This window comes from Erythrolamprus reginae, chromosome 9 (assembly GCF_031021105.1).
Source record: "Erythrolamprus reginae isolate rEryReg1 chromosome 9, rEryReg1.hap1, whole genome shotgun sequence".
Lineage (NCBI taxonomy): Eukaryota > Metazoa > Chordata > Lepidosauria > Squamata > Dipsadidae > Erythrolamprus > Erythrolamprus reginae.
Window position 1 is genome coordinate 26,777,386 of NC_091958.1, and position 19,136 is coordinate 26,796,521.

Sequence of the window (19,136 nt, forward strand, 5' to 3'; positions counted from 1 at the left end):
ATTTGGTGATATTATGAGATATTATTTGGTCCCCCCATCCCCCCCCTTGATTTTGTCATTGGAAGTTTTCTGGTGCTTTTTAAGGGATTCCTTCTTAATGGGCGTCTATTATCTAAAAAGGTTATTAAGTATACATGAAAATTGATATGGAAGAGATATGGAGAAATTTGAAATATTATAGCCTAACCACCTTGAGGTATTTAAAAGATGTTTTAGCTTAAAAGATGTTTTAGCTAATAGCATATGTGCATAACATAAGAAAACTGAGCAGCTATTTTTTTATCCAGATGTCAAAAGTGAAGGAGATAGCATTGGTTTTGCATACCATAATTTGTAAAATTGACCTATTGTAAAGCAATTTGATGTTGTTGGTATTTTTTATTGTATTGTGATTGGAGAGAAAAATAAAGAAATTCTTTGCCAGAGCTATTTTAGCCACTCAGTCGATAAAGCAGAATTACTGTATCCACTGAGTGGATAATGGATAAAGGGGCTAAATGTAGGCCCTTTTAAATTTGATTGGCTGAGTCAAATTTCCTGTTGCACAGCCCACTAAACACCTTAACCTAATTAAGCATGACTTCTGAATGTGACTATTGAAAAACTCCCTATACAGTGATCCCTCGGTTAGCGCGGGGGTTACGTTCCAAGACCTCCCGCGCTAACCGATTTCCGCGTTATACTGGATGCGGAAGTAAAAACACCATCTGCGCATGCGCGCCCTTTGTTCCATGGCCGCACATGCGCAGAAGGTGGAGCGACGCAAGTTCGGAGGCTGGCAATGCAATGGTGATTTTTCCGGGCTCCTCGCCGCTACCCACAGGGCAGCGCTGGCGGCAATGGCAATGGCAACCCTCCCTCCTTCCCTCCTTCCCTTCTCTCCCTCCCTCCTTCCCTCCTTCCTTCCTCTCACCGGCTTTCTTGGGGCAGCGCTGGCGGCAATGGCAATGGCAACCCTCCCTCCTTCCCTTCTCTCCCTCCCTCCTTCCTTCCTGATTTTGGCCAATCAGCAATCAGTATGACGTCATCGGGCGGGAAAAACCGTGGTGTAGGAAAAAAAACGCGGACTTATTTTTTAATTAATATTTTTTGAAAAACCGCGTTGCAGCGTTTCGCGCTAATCGAGAATGCGCAAATCGAGGGATCACTGTAGATAGAAAAGCCTAGCTATTATAAAGGAAGCCAAGATCAATTCCGTAATAGGTGAAGGCAACAATTTTCCATATCCTGATTAAAGATGGAGGCCGGAATGTAGCACACCTGATATCTCCACACAGCAGAATTCCCCTACCTCTGTTGCCCCCTTCCAGGACCTCACTGCTTCATCCAGTTCGGTTGTGGGGTTTGCGCTGGATGTCTCACTCATGCCAGAATTTTTTCTTTCCTGGGCTGCAGCCTCCATGAAGCATGACTGAGCCACTGGCTGGACTTTCTGCAAAGCCTGGGATAGAAACTGAAAATGAACCTGCATCACGGTCAAAAAGCAGCGTCCAAGTACCTGTTGGGGAAAAAAAATAGACCACCATTATGTTCAGGATTATCTCATCCTTGATTTTTTTCACTATCCTGGCACTTTGGCAGAGCTATTTTAGCCACTTTACTTTTACCCAAGTATTAATCAAGTCAAGCACATTCACAGCCTTCTCTGTGGCAGCCCCGGCCCTCTGGAACAAACTCCCTCCGAAGATACGTACCACCCCCTCCCTCCTGGTCTTTCGTAAAACTCTGAAGACCCACATCTGCCGGCGGGCATGGGGGCCGTGAGTGATGAGATTGTATGATTCAATTGGATGAATGCGTATGACTATATATGCAGTTTTAAATACTTTTTAGTAATTTATATACTGTAATTCTTTTATAGTAATTTACATATTGTTGCATTTATAATGTTGTACACCGCCCTGAGTCGCTTCGAGAAAGGCGGCATAGAAATCTAATAAATAAATAAATAAATAAATAAATAAATAAATAAATTCAGCTTGTCAACGGCAGACCATTTCCACGCAAAGGAAAAACTGTTCACAAAACCAGCCAAAATCAAGCTCCACTTGAGAGAAATGTTATTTCACTATCCTACGTATATTTTTGAAATTAAGAAAACATTTCTTCTCTATACTGAAAAGACCACTGTTCACAGTGTTAAAACTTCCACACTGCAACTGCAAAGCATATATAGGCAGTCCTCAACATACAACAGTACATTTAGTGACCATTCAGAGTTACAATGGCTCTGAAAAAAGTGATTGATGGCCATTTTTCACACTTACAACCGCTGCATCATCCCCATGGTTATGTGATTTACATCTGGATGCTTGACAACTGATTCACATTTATGGCGGCCACTGGGCCCCCATGGTCACGTGATCCCCTTCTGCCTCTTCCCCAGATTCACATAACAACCATGTCACTAACTTAACAATGCAATGATTCATTTAAGTGTGGCAAGAAAAGTCATAAAATGGGGTCAACTCACTTAACAAATATCTCACTTAGCAACATAAAGTTTGGACTCAGTTGTGGTCGCAACTCAAGGACTATTTATAGTTAGACATTTAACTAGAAATAAGCACATGGAATATCAGGGGATTTATTGTTGGATAAACATATACATGGGGCTACCTTTGAAAAGTTCAAACTTCAAAAATTCAAAAGTTCGGAAACTTAAGATTGTGCAGAATGCGGCCACGAGAGCAATCATGGGCCTCCCTAGGTACGCCCATGTCTCATCAACACTCCACGGCCTGCACTGGCTGCCGATCAGTTTCCAGTCACAATTCAAAGTGTTGGTTATGACCTATAAAGCCCTACATGGCATCAGACCAGAATACCTCCGGGACCGTCTTCTGCCGCACGAATTCCAGCGACCGATTAGGTCCCAAAGAGTTGGCCTTCTCCGGGTCCCATCGACTAAGGCTAAGCAATGTCGTCTGGTGGGGCCCAGGGGAAGAGCCTTCTCTGTGGCGGCCCTGGCCCTCTGGAACCAACTCCCCCCCGGAGATCAGAACTGCCCCCATCCTCCTTGCCTTTTGTAAGTTGTTGAAAACCCAGCTTTGCTGCCAGGCATGGGGAAATTGACACCTCCCATAACTACTGCTTTATATATGGTTTGATTGGGTTGTGTGATTATTTTCTTAATAAGGGTTTTTTAATTGTGTTTTTAAATATTGGATTTGTACCTTGTTATTATTGTTGTGAGCCACCCCGAGTTCTCAGAGGGGCGGCATACAAATCTAATAAATAATAATAATAATAATAATAATAATAATAATAATAATAATAATAATAATTATTATTATTATTATTATTATTATTATTATTATTATTATTATTATTATTATTATAATATATGGTATACGAATGTGCCCTAACCTGGAATGTTAAACTACAGTATATTACTGGTATTTTCCGTAGTTTGTCAATTTAAGATATACTATCAATTAACTTGTTGCTTGTATCCTTAAGATTTTTATTAATATTGTTTCTTCATTGCTTTTTTGACCCCCTATGACAATCATTGTGTTGTATGTCATGATTCTTGACAAATCTATATTTTCTTTCATGTACACTGAGAGCATCTGCACCAAAGACAAATTCCTTGTGGGTCCAATCATACTTGGTCAATAAAATAATTCTATTCTATTCTATTAAGTTATTAAACATTCTAATCTAGGGCTGTCAAACTCAGAGCCTAGGGGCTAGATCCACACTTCAAGACATTCTTATTACTTCTCTACACTCATTAATCCTCTGGAAAAGGCAAAGATAAAGTGTGCAGCTTATTTGACAAGACAATGAATTGTTGATTTGGCACAGGGAGTTCTTGTGAGGGACAGATGCCTTCCTAAGACTCTGGATTACATAAAGGAGAAGGAGCCCCAGAGCCAACAGAGTTGCAAGATTCTCGTGCCCTGGCTTCAGCGAAGGGAGAAAATATCCATGCAATTGGCAGACAAAGTGCAGGAATGATGTGAGTGTGGCTTGAAGAGGAGCTGGGCAAAAAAACAAACTGTGGGAGGAATGGAGATTCTGGAACAAGGCTGGGGAGTAGAATAGAGTAGAGTAGAACAGAATTCTTTATTGGCCAAGTGTGATTGGACACACAAGGAATTTGTCTTTGCTGCATATGCTCTCAGTGTACATTAAAAAAAAGATACATTTGTCAAGAATGATGAGGTACAACACATAATGATTGTCATATAAGCAATGAGGAAACAATCAATATTAAAATAAAAATCTTAAGGATACAAGCAACAAGTTACAATCATACAGTCCTAAGTGGGAGGAAATGAGTGATAGGAATGATGGGGAAAAAACTTGTAGTAATAGTAGTGCAGACTTAGTAAATAGTTTGACAGAGTTGAGGGGATTTGTTTAGCAGAGTGATGGCGTTCAGGGAAAAAACTGTTCTAATCAAATAACACACAACGTCTTGCAAGAGGGAACAGAGCAAAAGAAACCTACCGAGGCTAAAAATGAGCAAGGGTCAAGAGCAGGAATACATGTTCCATCAATGGCCAAGAGATGAGATCATCTGGACCCTCCTGGATGTCATTAAAGGACTTTCAGGTAGGAGAGAGACGGACCACAATCAACTTAGCTGCTGGAAACCCAACTCAACCAAGTTTACAAGGTGCACAAAGGAGATCTTTGCCGATTTTAATTTCTCAGAATGAAGGGAAAGAAACAACAGGATCATTTTGAATTGAATTGAATGAATTGAAACCAATAAATATGAAGCGCATATCTGTCGAGAGCTGAAGACAGGCATCACCAAGTCCACTGATGCTAGGAACCGGTGTGGCGCAGCAGGTAGAGTGCTTGTACAGCAGGCCACTGAAGCTGACTGTAGATCTGTAGGTCAGCAGTTCAAATCTCATCACTGGCTCAAGGTTGACTCAGCCTTCCATCCTTCCGAGGTGGGTAAAATGAGGACCCGGATTGTGGGGGCAATATGCTGGCTCTATTAAAAAGTGCTATTGCTAACATGTTATAAGTTGCCCTGAGTCTAAGGAGAAGGGCGACATAGAAATTGAATAAATAAATAAACCGACCCTCCTTGTAGATGCTGGTGTCTCCATTTGAAATGTCTGAGTAATGAATTCATTCAAAAGCTACTGTCAGGCCGAAGCCATCATGTGGCATTAGAGACTTTGGCTTGCCACAGTAGAATAGTATTAGGGGAACTGGGAGAAGTAGTTGCATGAGACGGAAAGTTACTAGTCACAACAAATTCCTCTCTTAGAGTCCAAGGTCATCTTTTGTTCTGCATCAACTGAAGTAAAGAGGAAGTCGGTGGAATCCCTGAACTCGGACTGGTCCTCATGATGAACTTGTGGGTGTGGGGATGGGAGATGAACATTAACCTGGGTGGGGAACTGGAAGTTAGTTAGTATCGGGATGGCAACAGCGTGACCAACATGGCTCTGCTAATAGATCAAACCTTGGATGAGAGAATTGGACTGGAATCTAATTTATTTTTCAGATGCTATTTGGGGCACTGACAGCTACAAGCTCAAAACAACTTTTCAGCTCCCATTTTTCTGGGCAGCATAGTAAACCTTTCGGCTTTTTTTTTTTTGCTCAAATGCTGAGCAGATGGCAGACAGCACGTCCCATATTCAAATATGCTTCCTGGACTTTGGGAAAGGAAGCCGCCTGCCCTTTTGAAGCAGAGTAGCACTTAAAAGTTTATGAACTCTTGAATTGTTCATGTTTTTGCATAAATATGACCCAAAATTTATCTGTTCTCCATTCAGACCCTAAAACTAGATAAACAGAATGAATACTGGCATTGAGAACTGGATGCAATATTCCAAATGTAGCCTCAATGGTGTGATATAGAGCAATACTATCGCTTCCCTTGATGTTGATACTATCCCTCTGCTGATGCAGCCCAGGACAGCACTGGCTCATGCTTGAATGGTGGTCCACAAAGGACACCTACATTCCTCTTACAGTTGAAGGTTAAAAATCAATAGGGGCAATGCTAGCGTTGATTATATTCATCCATCGTATTCAAAGAGGACCTTGACATCTAATGGGTTGTGGGTTGTACGCGATGTGTCTGAAGGTGGTTAGTGAGGCCTATACGGGCACGAAATGTTCTGCCACATGTTGGGCAGACATGAGTGGGCACCAATGTCACAGCATTTGCAGCTCTGGCTTTGCGGAGTGCTCGCTTCTCTTCTGCTATGGTTGCTCTTCTGGCCTCAGATATCTGGCAGCCTTGGCGGATCTGCATGCACCATGTTGGTTAATCTTGTGCCAGTGTGTCCCAGGAGGTGGTGTCAGTATTGAGGGACTTGAAGGGGGCTTTCAAGGTATCTTTGTATCGCTTACTTTGTCCCCCATGCGATCACTTTCCTTTGGACAGCTCACCATAGAGAAGCCGTTTAGGGATGCAATGGTATAGCATCCTTGCAACATGGCTTTCATCAGCAAGGTGGGAATTGATGGCAGGCCTGCTCTGGAGAGGACCTCAGTGTCTGGCACTTTTCCTGCCACTGGGTCTCCAGATCTCCAGGAGGTAGGTCACATGGAAGTAGTTCAATTGCCTAGCATGTCTCGTGTATACAGTCCAAGTCTAGCATTACCTCCATTCATTCAGCAACTATTCAAAATGACAATGGCATTGAAGAAGGGAGACTCACAATCGGCCCGTGAAGTTGCAACCATCACAACATCCCCACAATCATGTGATCACAATTTGGGTGCCTGGCAACCAACTCTCGCTTATGGGAAGAGGTGTAGAGTCCTGCTGTCCCATGGTCCCCATTGCAAGCCTCCCACAAGCAAACTCCACGGGGAAGCTGGCCGGAAGGAAGAGGTTGCTCCTGCTTCCGCTGCTTTTCCAGAGTGCCTGCCCAGAGCCCCTCCCCCACCCCCCATGTAGTGCCCACCCTACCCCACTTACCTGGGACTCTTTTCTTTTCCCACTTAACAACCTGTGTGGCCCTGGGGCTATAATGGCAATGGAGCTGTGGGATTGCCGTTGCTAAGCCATGTAGTCACATGATAATGAGCTTTATGACCCTATCACTCAGCCACAGAAATTCTGTTCCCAAAGTGCCATCACAATCTGAGGAACCTCGATGTAAGGCTAAAGAAGCACCTATAATGTGTCACAAACACATTACTTTAATAAAACCATATTCACTTATTAACATCCCTTCTGGCAACAAATGAAAAACAGCCCAGCCTCTGAAGACAAGAGCTAAAATAAGCATCCACTCCATCCACAGCTCTACAAAAATTCAGGCTTTCAAACTACTGATAGAAGGTTCTTTCAGTGTATCATAATAAATGATCACAAAGTATATCTTGTTGAACAGTCTGGCATGTTCCCTCCTACCAAAATGTTAAAATCAGTTTACCAAGACCATCTTCCGCCAGGGATATTCATGCCCATATTTAATCTCAGTTGGTCAAGTCCAGGACATGTTCAAACAGAGAGGGTTTTTTTTAAAATACTAGTGCTCACATTGATAAAGTGGCATTTACTAACATTAATCTTTAAAACAGTTGGCTCAGAATGTCTTACCATAGAAAGATATCTAACTATGAAGTGATATGAGATCAAAGAATAGTCCTAACCAGAACAAGATTTGAGTTCCTTGATTTTAAACATGGATGATTTCATCAAGCACCTCAATCCAGAACAGAGATGTAGATGTGGCCCATTGCAAATAGAGGACATCACTCATCTATCTCCCCTTGACTGTCCATTAAGCCAGATAATAGCATTGAAAGTCATTAAGTGATAAAAGATAGCCCTTTAGGAACCCATCAATGAGCTCTTACCTCCTCCAAAGCACAGATTCATGGATGTTAAGAAAAACTAATAAATTAAATTAAATTAAAAAAAATCCTTGTATTTTATCTGTGATATTATCTGGAAAAGAGTTTTCTGGGAAAGTTATTAGACTATGTATTTTTAGCAAATTAACTGATGCCAATAATTTTGATGATTCTATGATTAAAAAAAAGAATGACAATCAAAAGCTTTTCACCGACCAAAGCACATATGGTCTTTTTAATCTTTCTCCTTACTTCATTTATTTATTCATTAGCAAGAATTGGTCAGAAATGGTCAGACATAAATCTACTTGAGTAGAACTGGCTCCCTCCTCCCTTGTCTGTTTCATCCAGTCTCCTCTGACATTCCATTACAATTCAATCATTTCCTTTCTTCCTACAAAGTTTAAACCTAGCAGCATAGGAATGCCAACTGAGGACTTCTTTTTTCATTATTTTAAGTATTTAACCAAAAAAAGCAAAAAATAAAATTGCACCACTTCTCAGGGGCTTTACAAAAATCTCTTAAAGAAACAAAACCATTGGTTTTGAATCTGATTCATTTCACTTAAAAGAATGTATTTAATATAATTTCATATTTCATTTGAAAATATCAAACTAAAGGGCATGTGATAATACAAAGAAGTTTGCAGATCCATAATTTGGCCTATCATGATAAATAAACACAAGTTATGACTATAGAGTAGGCTGTCAACACAGCCAAATTAATTACGGTAACAAAATTTCAGAACATACAACCCCTGTATCCATTTCAGATACTGGTTTTCCTTCAACATGTTGCAGATTGAGATGCAAGGAAATTTGAGTATCTTATGTTAAAGGAATGTCTATGTGCACAAATCATCATCACTTGAATAAAAGTGTCTTAGGTTTACCCAGAGATTGTAATAGTGGAAGGGATGACATTTTTCTCAATTACAACCCAGTGTGACCTTGGAGGAGTGGACATATGGCAATTGTTAAGCATCTGAATGAGGATGGAACGCTGGCCCATCAGGATACATGTGGGCATGTGAGAAAGCTACAAAGTTTTGGATAGAAATTCATATAATAATGAGAAGGATCTTAAAAGGTAAATAGTGCTAAAAAACAGAACTCCTTTTATTGGGACGTATTAGAAATTAGAAAAAAAATCATGGCAGATCGATACTTTATAAAGTAACTGTAGCAAGGTTTATTACATGCACAATGATGGAAGAATAATGGAATTCCCACAGTGGAGGAGGGGATTGTGAAAATATCAGAATTTGCAGAAATGATGGAACTTTTCATACAAATGTTCTCTGTTTAATGAGAGAACAAAGAAAAAAAACTTTTTTGAAAGATGGAAACCTTATTTTTTGTTGTTGAATGAAATAATGAATTATTAGGTTTGAAGACTGAGAAAGATTCAGACTAAATGAGGAGGTAGGGGGATGTGAAAAATATATAAGAAGGACGGGGAACAATAAGATTGTAATCTTGTAAGAATAGCTTCTAAGAAGCTTGCAAAAGATGATAGCAAGGAAGCAAGTGTCTCCTAAATATGCAATTCTGAATGAGATTCCAAGGGTCTGTGCAGATTGGTACTGTATATGAATAGCCCTAACCTGTCTTCTGCTTGCAGATAGGGGGCACTGTTACAAGTTCCAGACAAAACATTTCCAAAGCCTGCATCAAACGTTTCAATTAATTTGCACCTCATACTTCTCTCCAAGAACTGCAGTAGGTTAAAGGGACAAAATGGATTTTTCAAATTATTTTAATTCTTCTGACTAGCAGGCCAGGATGTTTTAGCAATCCACAAGTTCAGCTTCCATTTTGATGCAATGTGAGGGATACAATCATAAGCACATACATGACCTTGGGCTTCTTGAATGAAAAGGAGAAAATAAATGAAATAATAAAATAAAATAAAATAAAATAAAGCTGTTTTATGGCAGGTTAAAGATGGAGAATAAGGTAAAATCTCCCCCCCCCCCCAAAAAAAAGACAACCTCTATTTCTACTCCACAGAAACTATAGCAATAATATAGAATATGCGATCATCTAATATGAAGACAAAGGAACACAAAGATATTATTTCCCATAAGACTCTATGCTTATAGCAAGCCTGAAGGCTTTTAGGGTCCTTCCAAGATAATATCAAACTATTTTCTCTTCATACACCAATATTCTGCACAGAATCACCAAACTACTGACAGTTTTCACTGAATACTCATTTGAAATTATGATGGTGCTGAACAGAGACTTACAACATGGTCCCCAAGTTACGTCCATTGCAATGTTCTTGCAGTCACACAATTGCAATCCAGGTGCTTGACAAATCTTTTACACTTATGCCCTGCAATCATATAATTTGCCTATAAAGCCCTATATGACTCAGGGCCAGACTATATATGGGATCGGCTGTTGTCACATACCTACCAGACACCAATAAGAACACACAGAGTTGGCCTCCTCCAGGTCCGGTTGACTAAGCAATGCAGGTTGGCAGGACCACAGGAGAGGGTCTTCTCTGTGGCTGCCCCGGCTCTATGGAACCAACTATCCCCCCGATCTGTGTACTGCTCCCACCCTACAGACCACGAAGACCTGCTCAGCCAGCAGGCCTGGGGGCCATGAATTGTACATCTTTCATGGCCAAATTGTATGAATGGTGTGTATGCATGTGATTATGTCTCTTTTATAATAAATGGGTTTTATCAAGGGGTCTAGTTTTAGATATCATATTCGACTTCTCTTATTGCTTTGTATCTTTTTGTATTTGTATTTGGATTGGGCGGCATAGAAGTCGAATGAATGAATGAATGAATAAATAAATTTCCCTGCTAGCTTCCTTGGAAAGTCAACAAAGCCGCCAGGAGATATGTTTGCAAGCCATTGCCAAGGCCAAGATGACTCCCTCTGGTTCCTGAGGTTGGCTGGAAAAGGCGAGTTTCAAAATCAATCAGGTTTTTGGCATGGAACGTTTGCAGCATGGTGGATCTGGAGCCCTCTTGTTTCTGAGGGACAGCTGCAAACACCCCATGCTGCAAATGCTCTATGCCAAAATATTGCTTGGATTTCAAGATGGACTTTTCCAGCCAGCCTCTTTAAGAGCAAAAGGGCTTCCTACATGGGAAGGAATCCCTCCACTAAGCAGTTCTTTTCACTCTCAGAGAGGCTGGCTGGAAAAGTCTGTACCAAAGGCCTGGAAAAGAGACGGCTGGGTTCCAGTTTTCAAAACAGGAAAAAGAAAAACGGATTCAGGAAACTGCAGTCTGATCAGCCTGACATCCGGATCTGGGAAGATCCTGGAAAAGCCAATCAAGCAAACCCCTAGAAATAAACAAAGCTAATACAAGAAGACAACAAGGGCTGGTTAAAAACATCATGCCAGACAATCCTTCTTGCTTTCAAAGTGACTGTGGCACATAGTCCTCGGGGTACAACAGGCTATTTAATGTATGTTTGAAGCTACAACATCCTCTCCAAAAGCTACATGCGAACCCGTTTCAAAGTTACAACCCTTGCAGCAACCTCGCAGTCATTCACCCTGCAGAGACTGCAGAGATGCTGCAGCACCCTCACCCACTTATTTCCCCCTCATCCTGGCTTGCCAGGTCCCCAAAGGCACTGGGCCTGCTTTGCCACCCCACCAGGTTCCACCACTCACTTAGTTTTTGAAGCTATCTGGAGCTTTGGAAGTCAGAGAAGGGAAGGCAGTTCCCATAATAATAATCATAACCACAACAACAACAACAATGAATATATAGTAAGCTTGCTGAATGGGATGTATGCATGTTAATAGGTTTTTTAGTTTCTTTTAAAAAATGTAACTCTTAATTTTAACTTATTTTAATCTCTTTTTTATTTTATTTTATTTATTTTTATAATGTTATTATTGATTTTAAAATATAAAACACACACACAACATACAACAAGTGCTCAGTGGTTTGTGCCCACTACCAGACAACATTCGCACCCTTCATCAAAATGGGGGCATATTTTATATATATCATTTTAACTCAAGAGCAATATATCTATTTACATATTAAACTTATTTTTATCTCGATGTATACTGTTTTTTATGTTGTGAGCCGCCCCAAGTCTTTGGAGAGGGGCAGCATATAAATTAATAAATAACAACAACAACAACAACAACAACAACAACAACAACAACAGAGTTGGACAGGACCTTGGAGGTCTTCTACAACCTACTCTTTAGGCAGGAAACCCTACACTACTTCAGACAAATGGTTATTCAACATCTGCTTAAAAATGTCCAGTGGTGGGGCATTAACAGCTTCTGGAAGCAAGTTGTTCCACTGATCAACTGTTCTGTCAGGAAATTTCTCCTTAGTTCTAAGTTACTTCTCTCCTTGTTTAGTTTCCACCCATTACCTTTTGTGCTACCCTCTGGTACTTTGGAGAATAGGTTGACTCTTTCTTCTTTGTGGCAACCCCTGAGATATTGGAACACTGCTATCATGTCTCTCATGATAATCATCTTACTTTAATCATCTTACACATTAAGACTTTAATCATCTTACACATAAACTCAGACAGGAAGACACAGAAAAACAATCAAGGCTATCCACAATAAAGGGAAACATATTCCAATGTAACTTCATTCCTATATACTTACATATCCCAAATTATAAATTTTGTGAGTATATTTAGCATTATACTAACAGAAAAATGCACTTCTGACTGTGTACTCCCTAATGCTTAGATGGCAAGGTAACACATGTAGTATTAGCAATAGCCACTATGCCATAAAAATAAAGGGACACCTGTCATTTTTACTTAATACAGAAATGGCTGAGGCAAACTGTTGGGATGGATATAGAGAACAGGAATGCAGAAAATTTAGCTAACAGTACCAGTTGCACAGGAGTGTTTTGCAAATTTAGAACATGAAATATTTTTATCAGGGGTATCTCTTACAAAAACACAGAGGACATGAAGCAACACGTAGCTTAAGAAGGTGTGAAGGAAGCTATTGACAATATAGACTGACATCACTAAGCTGGAGCAGCATAACCTTGCTGTTTAGCAAGCATTTATGCAAGGAAAAAAATACCAATTCTCATCAAAACCTCGCTGCAACAGTATTTTTGAAATCATGTCCTCAAGATGTTTGCATTTTTCTTACTTTCTCCACAGATGTCATCTGAATTTATTTATTTATTTATTCAATTTTTTTATGCCGCCCTTCTCCTTAGACTCAGAGCGACTTATAACATGTTAGCAATAGCACTTTTTAACAGAGCCAGCATATTGATGATAGCATCAACATCATGCTTAGGACCCAAACAACTCATCACTAACCCAATTCTTGTAAGGTAATTTGGTAAAATAAGTTGGAATATAAAATTGTACCATATATTTTGACCGCATTTGTACTTGCTAACAAAAGGTCTATTTTATTTATTAGTGAGAGAGTGTGTTGGCAAACTGTGTGCTGTGGACTCCAATATCACAAGACTGAAAAAAGTTGGTTGAACTACTATACTGTATATCAAACAAATCAATGATTAATATAGCTGTGTTAGCTTAGTGGGAAGGGTCAGGCGGAAGCTCTGTGATATTTATAAATTATAAATATTTTGAACAACACAGTCAAAACTATGATTTTCAAATTTGTGGATGATATATATAAAGCTTGGGGATCGTATACACATATTGTACAATCTAGTAAGGACTACAAGTTTAATGCAGTTGCTTAGCTAGTTATGAATCCATCTGGTGGTGGCGGTGATGCCATCTATACCACATTTTTCTCCCTTACCAAAAAGTAGGCTGTGGTCTAGGAAACTATTGAGAAGCTGGGAGGAGAGGTATGACCAATATGATAATTAGAATAAGAGAAATACACATGATCTTCATTTGGATGTGAAAACAAACCAAAGGCCTAAGTATAGGATGAAGCGATGTGTTGTCAGGCTCTTGATACATGACTAAAATGGAATGTGCAGTCTTTTTCCAAGACAAATAGAGGTCACACACATTGTGTCTTTTTTTGTCTTGGGACTGTGGTGTTGTGATCTGGAATTTAGAAATGTTAGTATGAGTTCACTGTCATGACTGCTCCTAATTAAAGAGAGGTATCCCTATTTGATCAGTCCACTCCAAGACTGATTGGGATTGACCCTATGCGGTGGGGTTTGGGATTTTTCCCAAAGTTTTTGCATAGTTCAGCTGAGGCTCTTGATGCAGCTTAGCATGAGTCTGCTCACAGGAGCCTTGGACCAGACCGCATCTGACCCCTCCTTCGGGCTCAGCCTGGTCATCTCCTACAGAAGAGCAACCAAGATGACTAGGAGACTGGAAGCTAAAGCACAGGATGAACAGTTGCCATGAGTGGGAATGTCAGGTCTGATGTAGAGAAGAACTAAGTTTGACATGATAGCAGTCTTCTAATATTTGAATGGCTGTCACAAAAAGGAGGGGCTAATTATTTTCCAAAATATCTGAGGGTACAACAAGAAGTAATAGATGGAAACTTATCAAGGAGAGATCCATTTTAGAACCAAGGAGAAATTTCCTGGAATACTACAACCAATTTTGTTCACCATACTACAAAAAGATGTTGAGACTTCGGAGGAGAGCAGCTAAGATGATCAAAGGCCTGGAGACTAAAACATATGAAGAACAGCTGAATGTTTTGGGTTTAGCTATTCTAAAGAAAAGAAGAATTGGGGCGACGTGATATCAATATTCCAATATTTGAGGGGCTGCCACAAAGAAGGGTCAAATTATTCTCCAAAGCACCAGAGGGCAGGACAAGAAGAGATGGATGGAAACTAATCAAAGAGAGAAGTAACCTGGAATTAAGGAGAAACCTCCTAACAATGAGGACAATTAACCAGTGGAATAGCTTGCCTCCAGAAATTGTGGGCACTCCATCACTGGAAGTTTTTAAGAAGAGATTGGACAGTCTCTTCTCTGAGATTGCATAGGTTCTCTGCTTGAGCAGGGGGCCTGGACTCAAAGACCTCCAAGGTCCCTTCCAGCTCTATTCTATTTTATTCCTCTCAGTGAAAACTATCAGTGGTTTGCCTTGGCTCCAGAAGTTGTGGGTACTCCATCACAGAGGTTTTAGGAACAGATTAGACCCCCATTTATCTCCTGCTTAAGAAGGGTGTGGGGGTGGGGGTTTAATAGAAGACCTCCCAGATCCCTATATATAACTCTGTTATTCTGTGTTCTGAGCCATTTTTAAAAGCTATTCAGCAAGCCTAAAATGCTAAAAAAAAATATGGCACCATCCAAAATTAGCTGAATGTCTCTCTCCATAAACAAAGGAGCAATCCAGAGGATCTCCCATCTTTTCGGGGCTGTGCTTAACCATATGCATTACCGAGCCCTCGGAGAGGGGTGGCATACAAATCAAATCAAATCAAATCAAATCAAATCAAATAAATAAATAAATGAGCACTAATTATTATTCCAAACAGAGGAACTGTGTTATCAGTTATGGGTGGCTCTTATTCGATATATACCGATTGCTGCTGGAAGAGACAATCAAACTCTATCACACTGCAAAATAAGTATTTTATCACCTTTTAAAATCATAAAGTGGAACCATGACAATTGGAAACTTTATAAGATATTCAGGAATTCAGTGCATATTGTAAACTTTACTGGTGGGCCTTATTTCTGAATACTTACCAAACCTCAAAAAAGATTCAAAGGGTTCAAAATTTAATATTAGATCAGTGTCATCTTCTTAGAGGCAATGTCTAGAAGCAGCATACTCAAACATATGGATTCAGTTACTACTTTAAACGCCCAAATTCTACACTATAATGAAATTGGGGGTTTTTTTTAACAGTCACTGCAGTAATAGATGGATATATTGGTGAATTTTTGCACTTTATTTCCTACGTGCACAGGGATTGATATAAAAGAAAAGGGACCCGTAGATTCTAGGGAAAATAAAAACAACAATTGCAGTTATTCTTATAATGTCAGTATCAAACTAAAGCTAATTTACCATTTATCCATAATCCTATGAAGGCTTGTTTTGTTTATTAGTGGTACTTGGTACTTGGGAAGGTATTTGTTATGACAGCATCAGTCCACTTGTTAAACAATTCATAGGAATACAACCACTCTTTTTCCAAAGAAAATACCAGGTGCATATACCAGGTGTTTCTCTAATTTCTACTGGATATGTCTACCCTAACTGCAACCCTAAAACCTCTCAGCAGATCTTGCCTAAAGAAAGGAAGCAACTTACCTCAATGTCCTGTAGGCTGAACTCCTTCTGATCTTTAAAGTTGGCTGCTCCAGCACTAAGTTCCATGAGCATTTTTGCAATTTCTGGTTTTATTGCTGCTGTGAGTCGACTTGCTGCCTCCATGACATGTTCCTGCACGTCCTTCAGTTGCATAGCTGCCTTAGAATAGTGCGAGTTCCGGAATACACTGCTGAAAAGGTCTGTGAGGAAAGTGCTTGCACGACAAAATACATTGAGTGCATCTAGGTATTTGGAGATTCCCTGCTGGAGGTCTGCGACCGGGGTCGCGTGACTGCAGCTGCCCGCAGCACCCAGGGAAACCAGAGGAGAGGTTGGAGCTGGAGATGCTAAGGAGGCGCCCAGAGTCTTGCCCAGTTCTGGCACTTGATACTGCTGGTGTTGCTGCCCTTTTTGCTTGGACCCGCCAAGCAAAAAGCGCCGCTTATAGTCCATTTTACTTTCTTGTGCACTGCAGCAATACATAAGGAAGTACTTGGCCAAGGGTTTTTCAAATTAATTCATTCTCATGAGTTGCTCTCTTGGAAATCCATCTATGCGTAGCAATAGCAGAGGAGCATGCACATAATTTTCAGAAAAGGCATTTGAAAAAAAAATCTAGGTACTAGGTGTCAGTAGTGAAAATGGCAGCTGTTTTGCTGACTCGTACAATTCACTGTTCAAATGCAGCACTGCTGCAATTACAAGTTTTAATCATAAAAGCAAGTGGTGGTAACTAAAAATACTATTTTCTCCTTAAGCATCCTACAGTGGGCACCCAAAATGTTGTTGCAATGTACAAGACAAAAGAGCCATTTGCTGTAGTTTTCCTGTCAATGCATTTCTGACACCTGTTGTTAATTTTGTTTTAAATTGAAGAAAACCCATGTTTAAAAAGTAGTACCATTGTTATATTTTTCTTCAGTTAGTATTAGGAAAGGAAAAGCAAAATCACTGTTCAACAGTGATGAATAATGCAGACTATGACTGTTCTTGAAGAATCACTGAGTCTTAACGTCAGCGGACAAAATAACTTCTTGATTTGACAGAGCCAGTCAGTCAAATCCCATCTTAATACTGAAAAAAGCATATATTTTTCTAGAGTCTTTGCTACTACACTTCATTCATAACATATGTTTTCTTTTCTTCTTATTGCAAGCCTTTCCACTTTTGCTTCTTGGTGCTGAGGTAGTTTCCTTTAATATTACTAAGTGGTGCTTTCAGGGTTCATTTTTCTTGATTGTAGAATATATAGGACGCAGAAATGTAAGGCCTCTAGGTCATTTCCTGGCAAGGGAAAATTGCAAAAAGTTTATTGTTCAGTAATATGTTCTATTATAAAAAGTTAACTCTTACTTGTCTGACAATAATCTGGATAGTAGTACATAAACACTTAGGTATCTTATTTTTTGTAAACTAAAATACAATAAATATATTCAAGATATCACAAGTCTTTTGTCATTTACAGTCCAATCCAAAGTTCAGACATTTAACACTTCCTCTGTTTATACTTTTGGTCTTGCAAAATGCCTTGAGAGAAGTCAGATGATATTTAAATGTGACCGATTTTAAGAAAATGTCTTGCTGAGGAGTACTTAGAAATACTGCAAAACGCCCAGCATAGCCACTTCTCAGCTTAGCTCACCAGTTATAACTGAAATTAATATTGGAGATCCTCCTGGTGGATTTAAAAAAATCTGTGGCACACTTGTATACACCTCTGTATGCATATACAGATAGTCCTCAACTTAAAACCACAATTAAGCTACCGTAATTGCTGGGACATTTGTTAAGTGAATTCTATGACTTTTCTTGCTGTTAAATGAATCACTGCAGTTGTTCTGTTAGTACCACAGTTGTTAACTATATCTGGCTTCCTCATTGACTTTGCCTGTCAAATTTTGATCACATGATCATGGGGATACTGCAGTGGTCCCAAGAGTAAAAAAAAAAAAGGGTCATAAGTCCCTTTTTTCCAACACCATGGTAACTTTGAATGGTCACTAAATGAAATGTTGAAAAGCAAAGACTACCTGTATAGGTCTCAGAAATTATAACTAAAAAAATAAAAACCCAGGATAAAGCCTAGAAAAAGTTTCTTTCTTTCTCTGAGTCTCTTGCTCATGGAAGCCACTTTTTCACCTACAACATAACGCCACATTCCTGGCTAGAAACAGCAGAAAGAAAGGGAAAAGAATAATAAAAAACAAAGAGTTCAGTCCAAGAGTATTAACAAGACTTGCTTCCTCTTCCTCAGGATCTCTGCAAATCACATCAGCACTTGGAAATCAGTGATCTGAGCACAGTGCATCTTTATTAAATTATGGAGGTTCCCCCCCTTTATTGAAAATATTTAGAGCTTGCTCACTATTCAGAGGAGGGTTATAACTTATAAAAAGTAAATCATATCAATACCAGCTGACTTACAAGGGAACGCAAAAGCTGGGCTTCTTCCCAGTTGCACATGTCCATTCTGGCCCAATCAAAACAGCCCTTTCCCATTGTCTGGGGTCTGCCTAAGTCTAATGGGTGACTAAAGACTTTTTGGAGAAGACTGAGTAGCTGTGAGGAGACCTCCTTTTCCACCATTAACCAGGGCAGGGGTGCCCAAATGGCAATTTTGAGACTTGTAGACTTCAACTCTCAGAATTCTCCAGTCAGCGTAGGGAACTTGGTGGGGAATTTGGCTTCCTCCTGGACTTGGAGGTCCTACCCCAAGAGCAGATGCAGCTGAGGAGACCTTTGGACAGATTCAGCTTGTAACCTGCCATTTCTGAATCAGGAAGCCTTGCTCACAGTAACTCATACTCCACACAGCAACTCTTACCTTAATTATCTCCCAATTCGGAGTAGAGTAGAACAGAGTAGAACAGAGTAGAAAGGAATGGAATGGAATGGGATAGAATAGAATAGAATTCTTTATTGGCCAAGTATGATTGGACACACAAGGAATTTGTCTTTGGTGCATATGCTTTCAGTGTACATAAAGGAAAAGATACATTTGTTAAGAATCATGAGATACAATACTTCATGATTGTCATAGGTTACAAATAAACAATCAGGAAACAAACGCATATTGAAAGAATACAAGGAACAAGTTACAGTCATAGTCATT

General features: G+C 39.8%; 1 protein-coding gene across 4 annotated transcripts in view; it reads right to left on the bottom strand.

Annotated features, from left to right (window-relative positions):
* GARRE1 (granule associated Rac and RHOG effector 1) overlaps positions 1–19,136 on the bottom strand; it is a 73,569-nt gene that overhangs the window by 29,387 nt on the left and 25,046 nt on the right. For 3 of the 4 annotated variants that reach the window (XR_011559828.1, XM_070760651.1, XM_070760653.1), the window contains 2 exons: positions 16,025–17,308; positions 1,292–1,498 (listed from right to left, as the gene is read on the bottom strand). Coding sequence is in view for 3 of the 4 variants with exons in the window: in XM_070760651.1 (XP_070616752.1) it covers positions 1,292–1,498; positions 16,025–16,507 (690 nt within the window). In the remaining variant the exon portion in view is untranslated. The remainder of the gene's footprint in view (positions 1–1,291; positions 1,499–16,024; positions 17,309–19,136) is intronic. The other variant, XM_070760654.1, reaches the window with a different exon arrangement.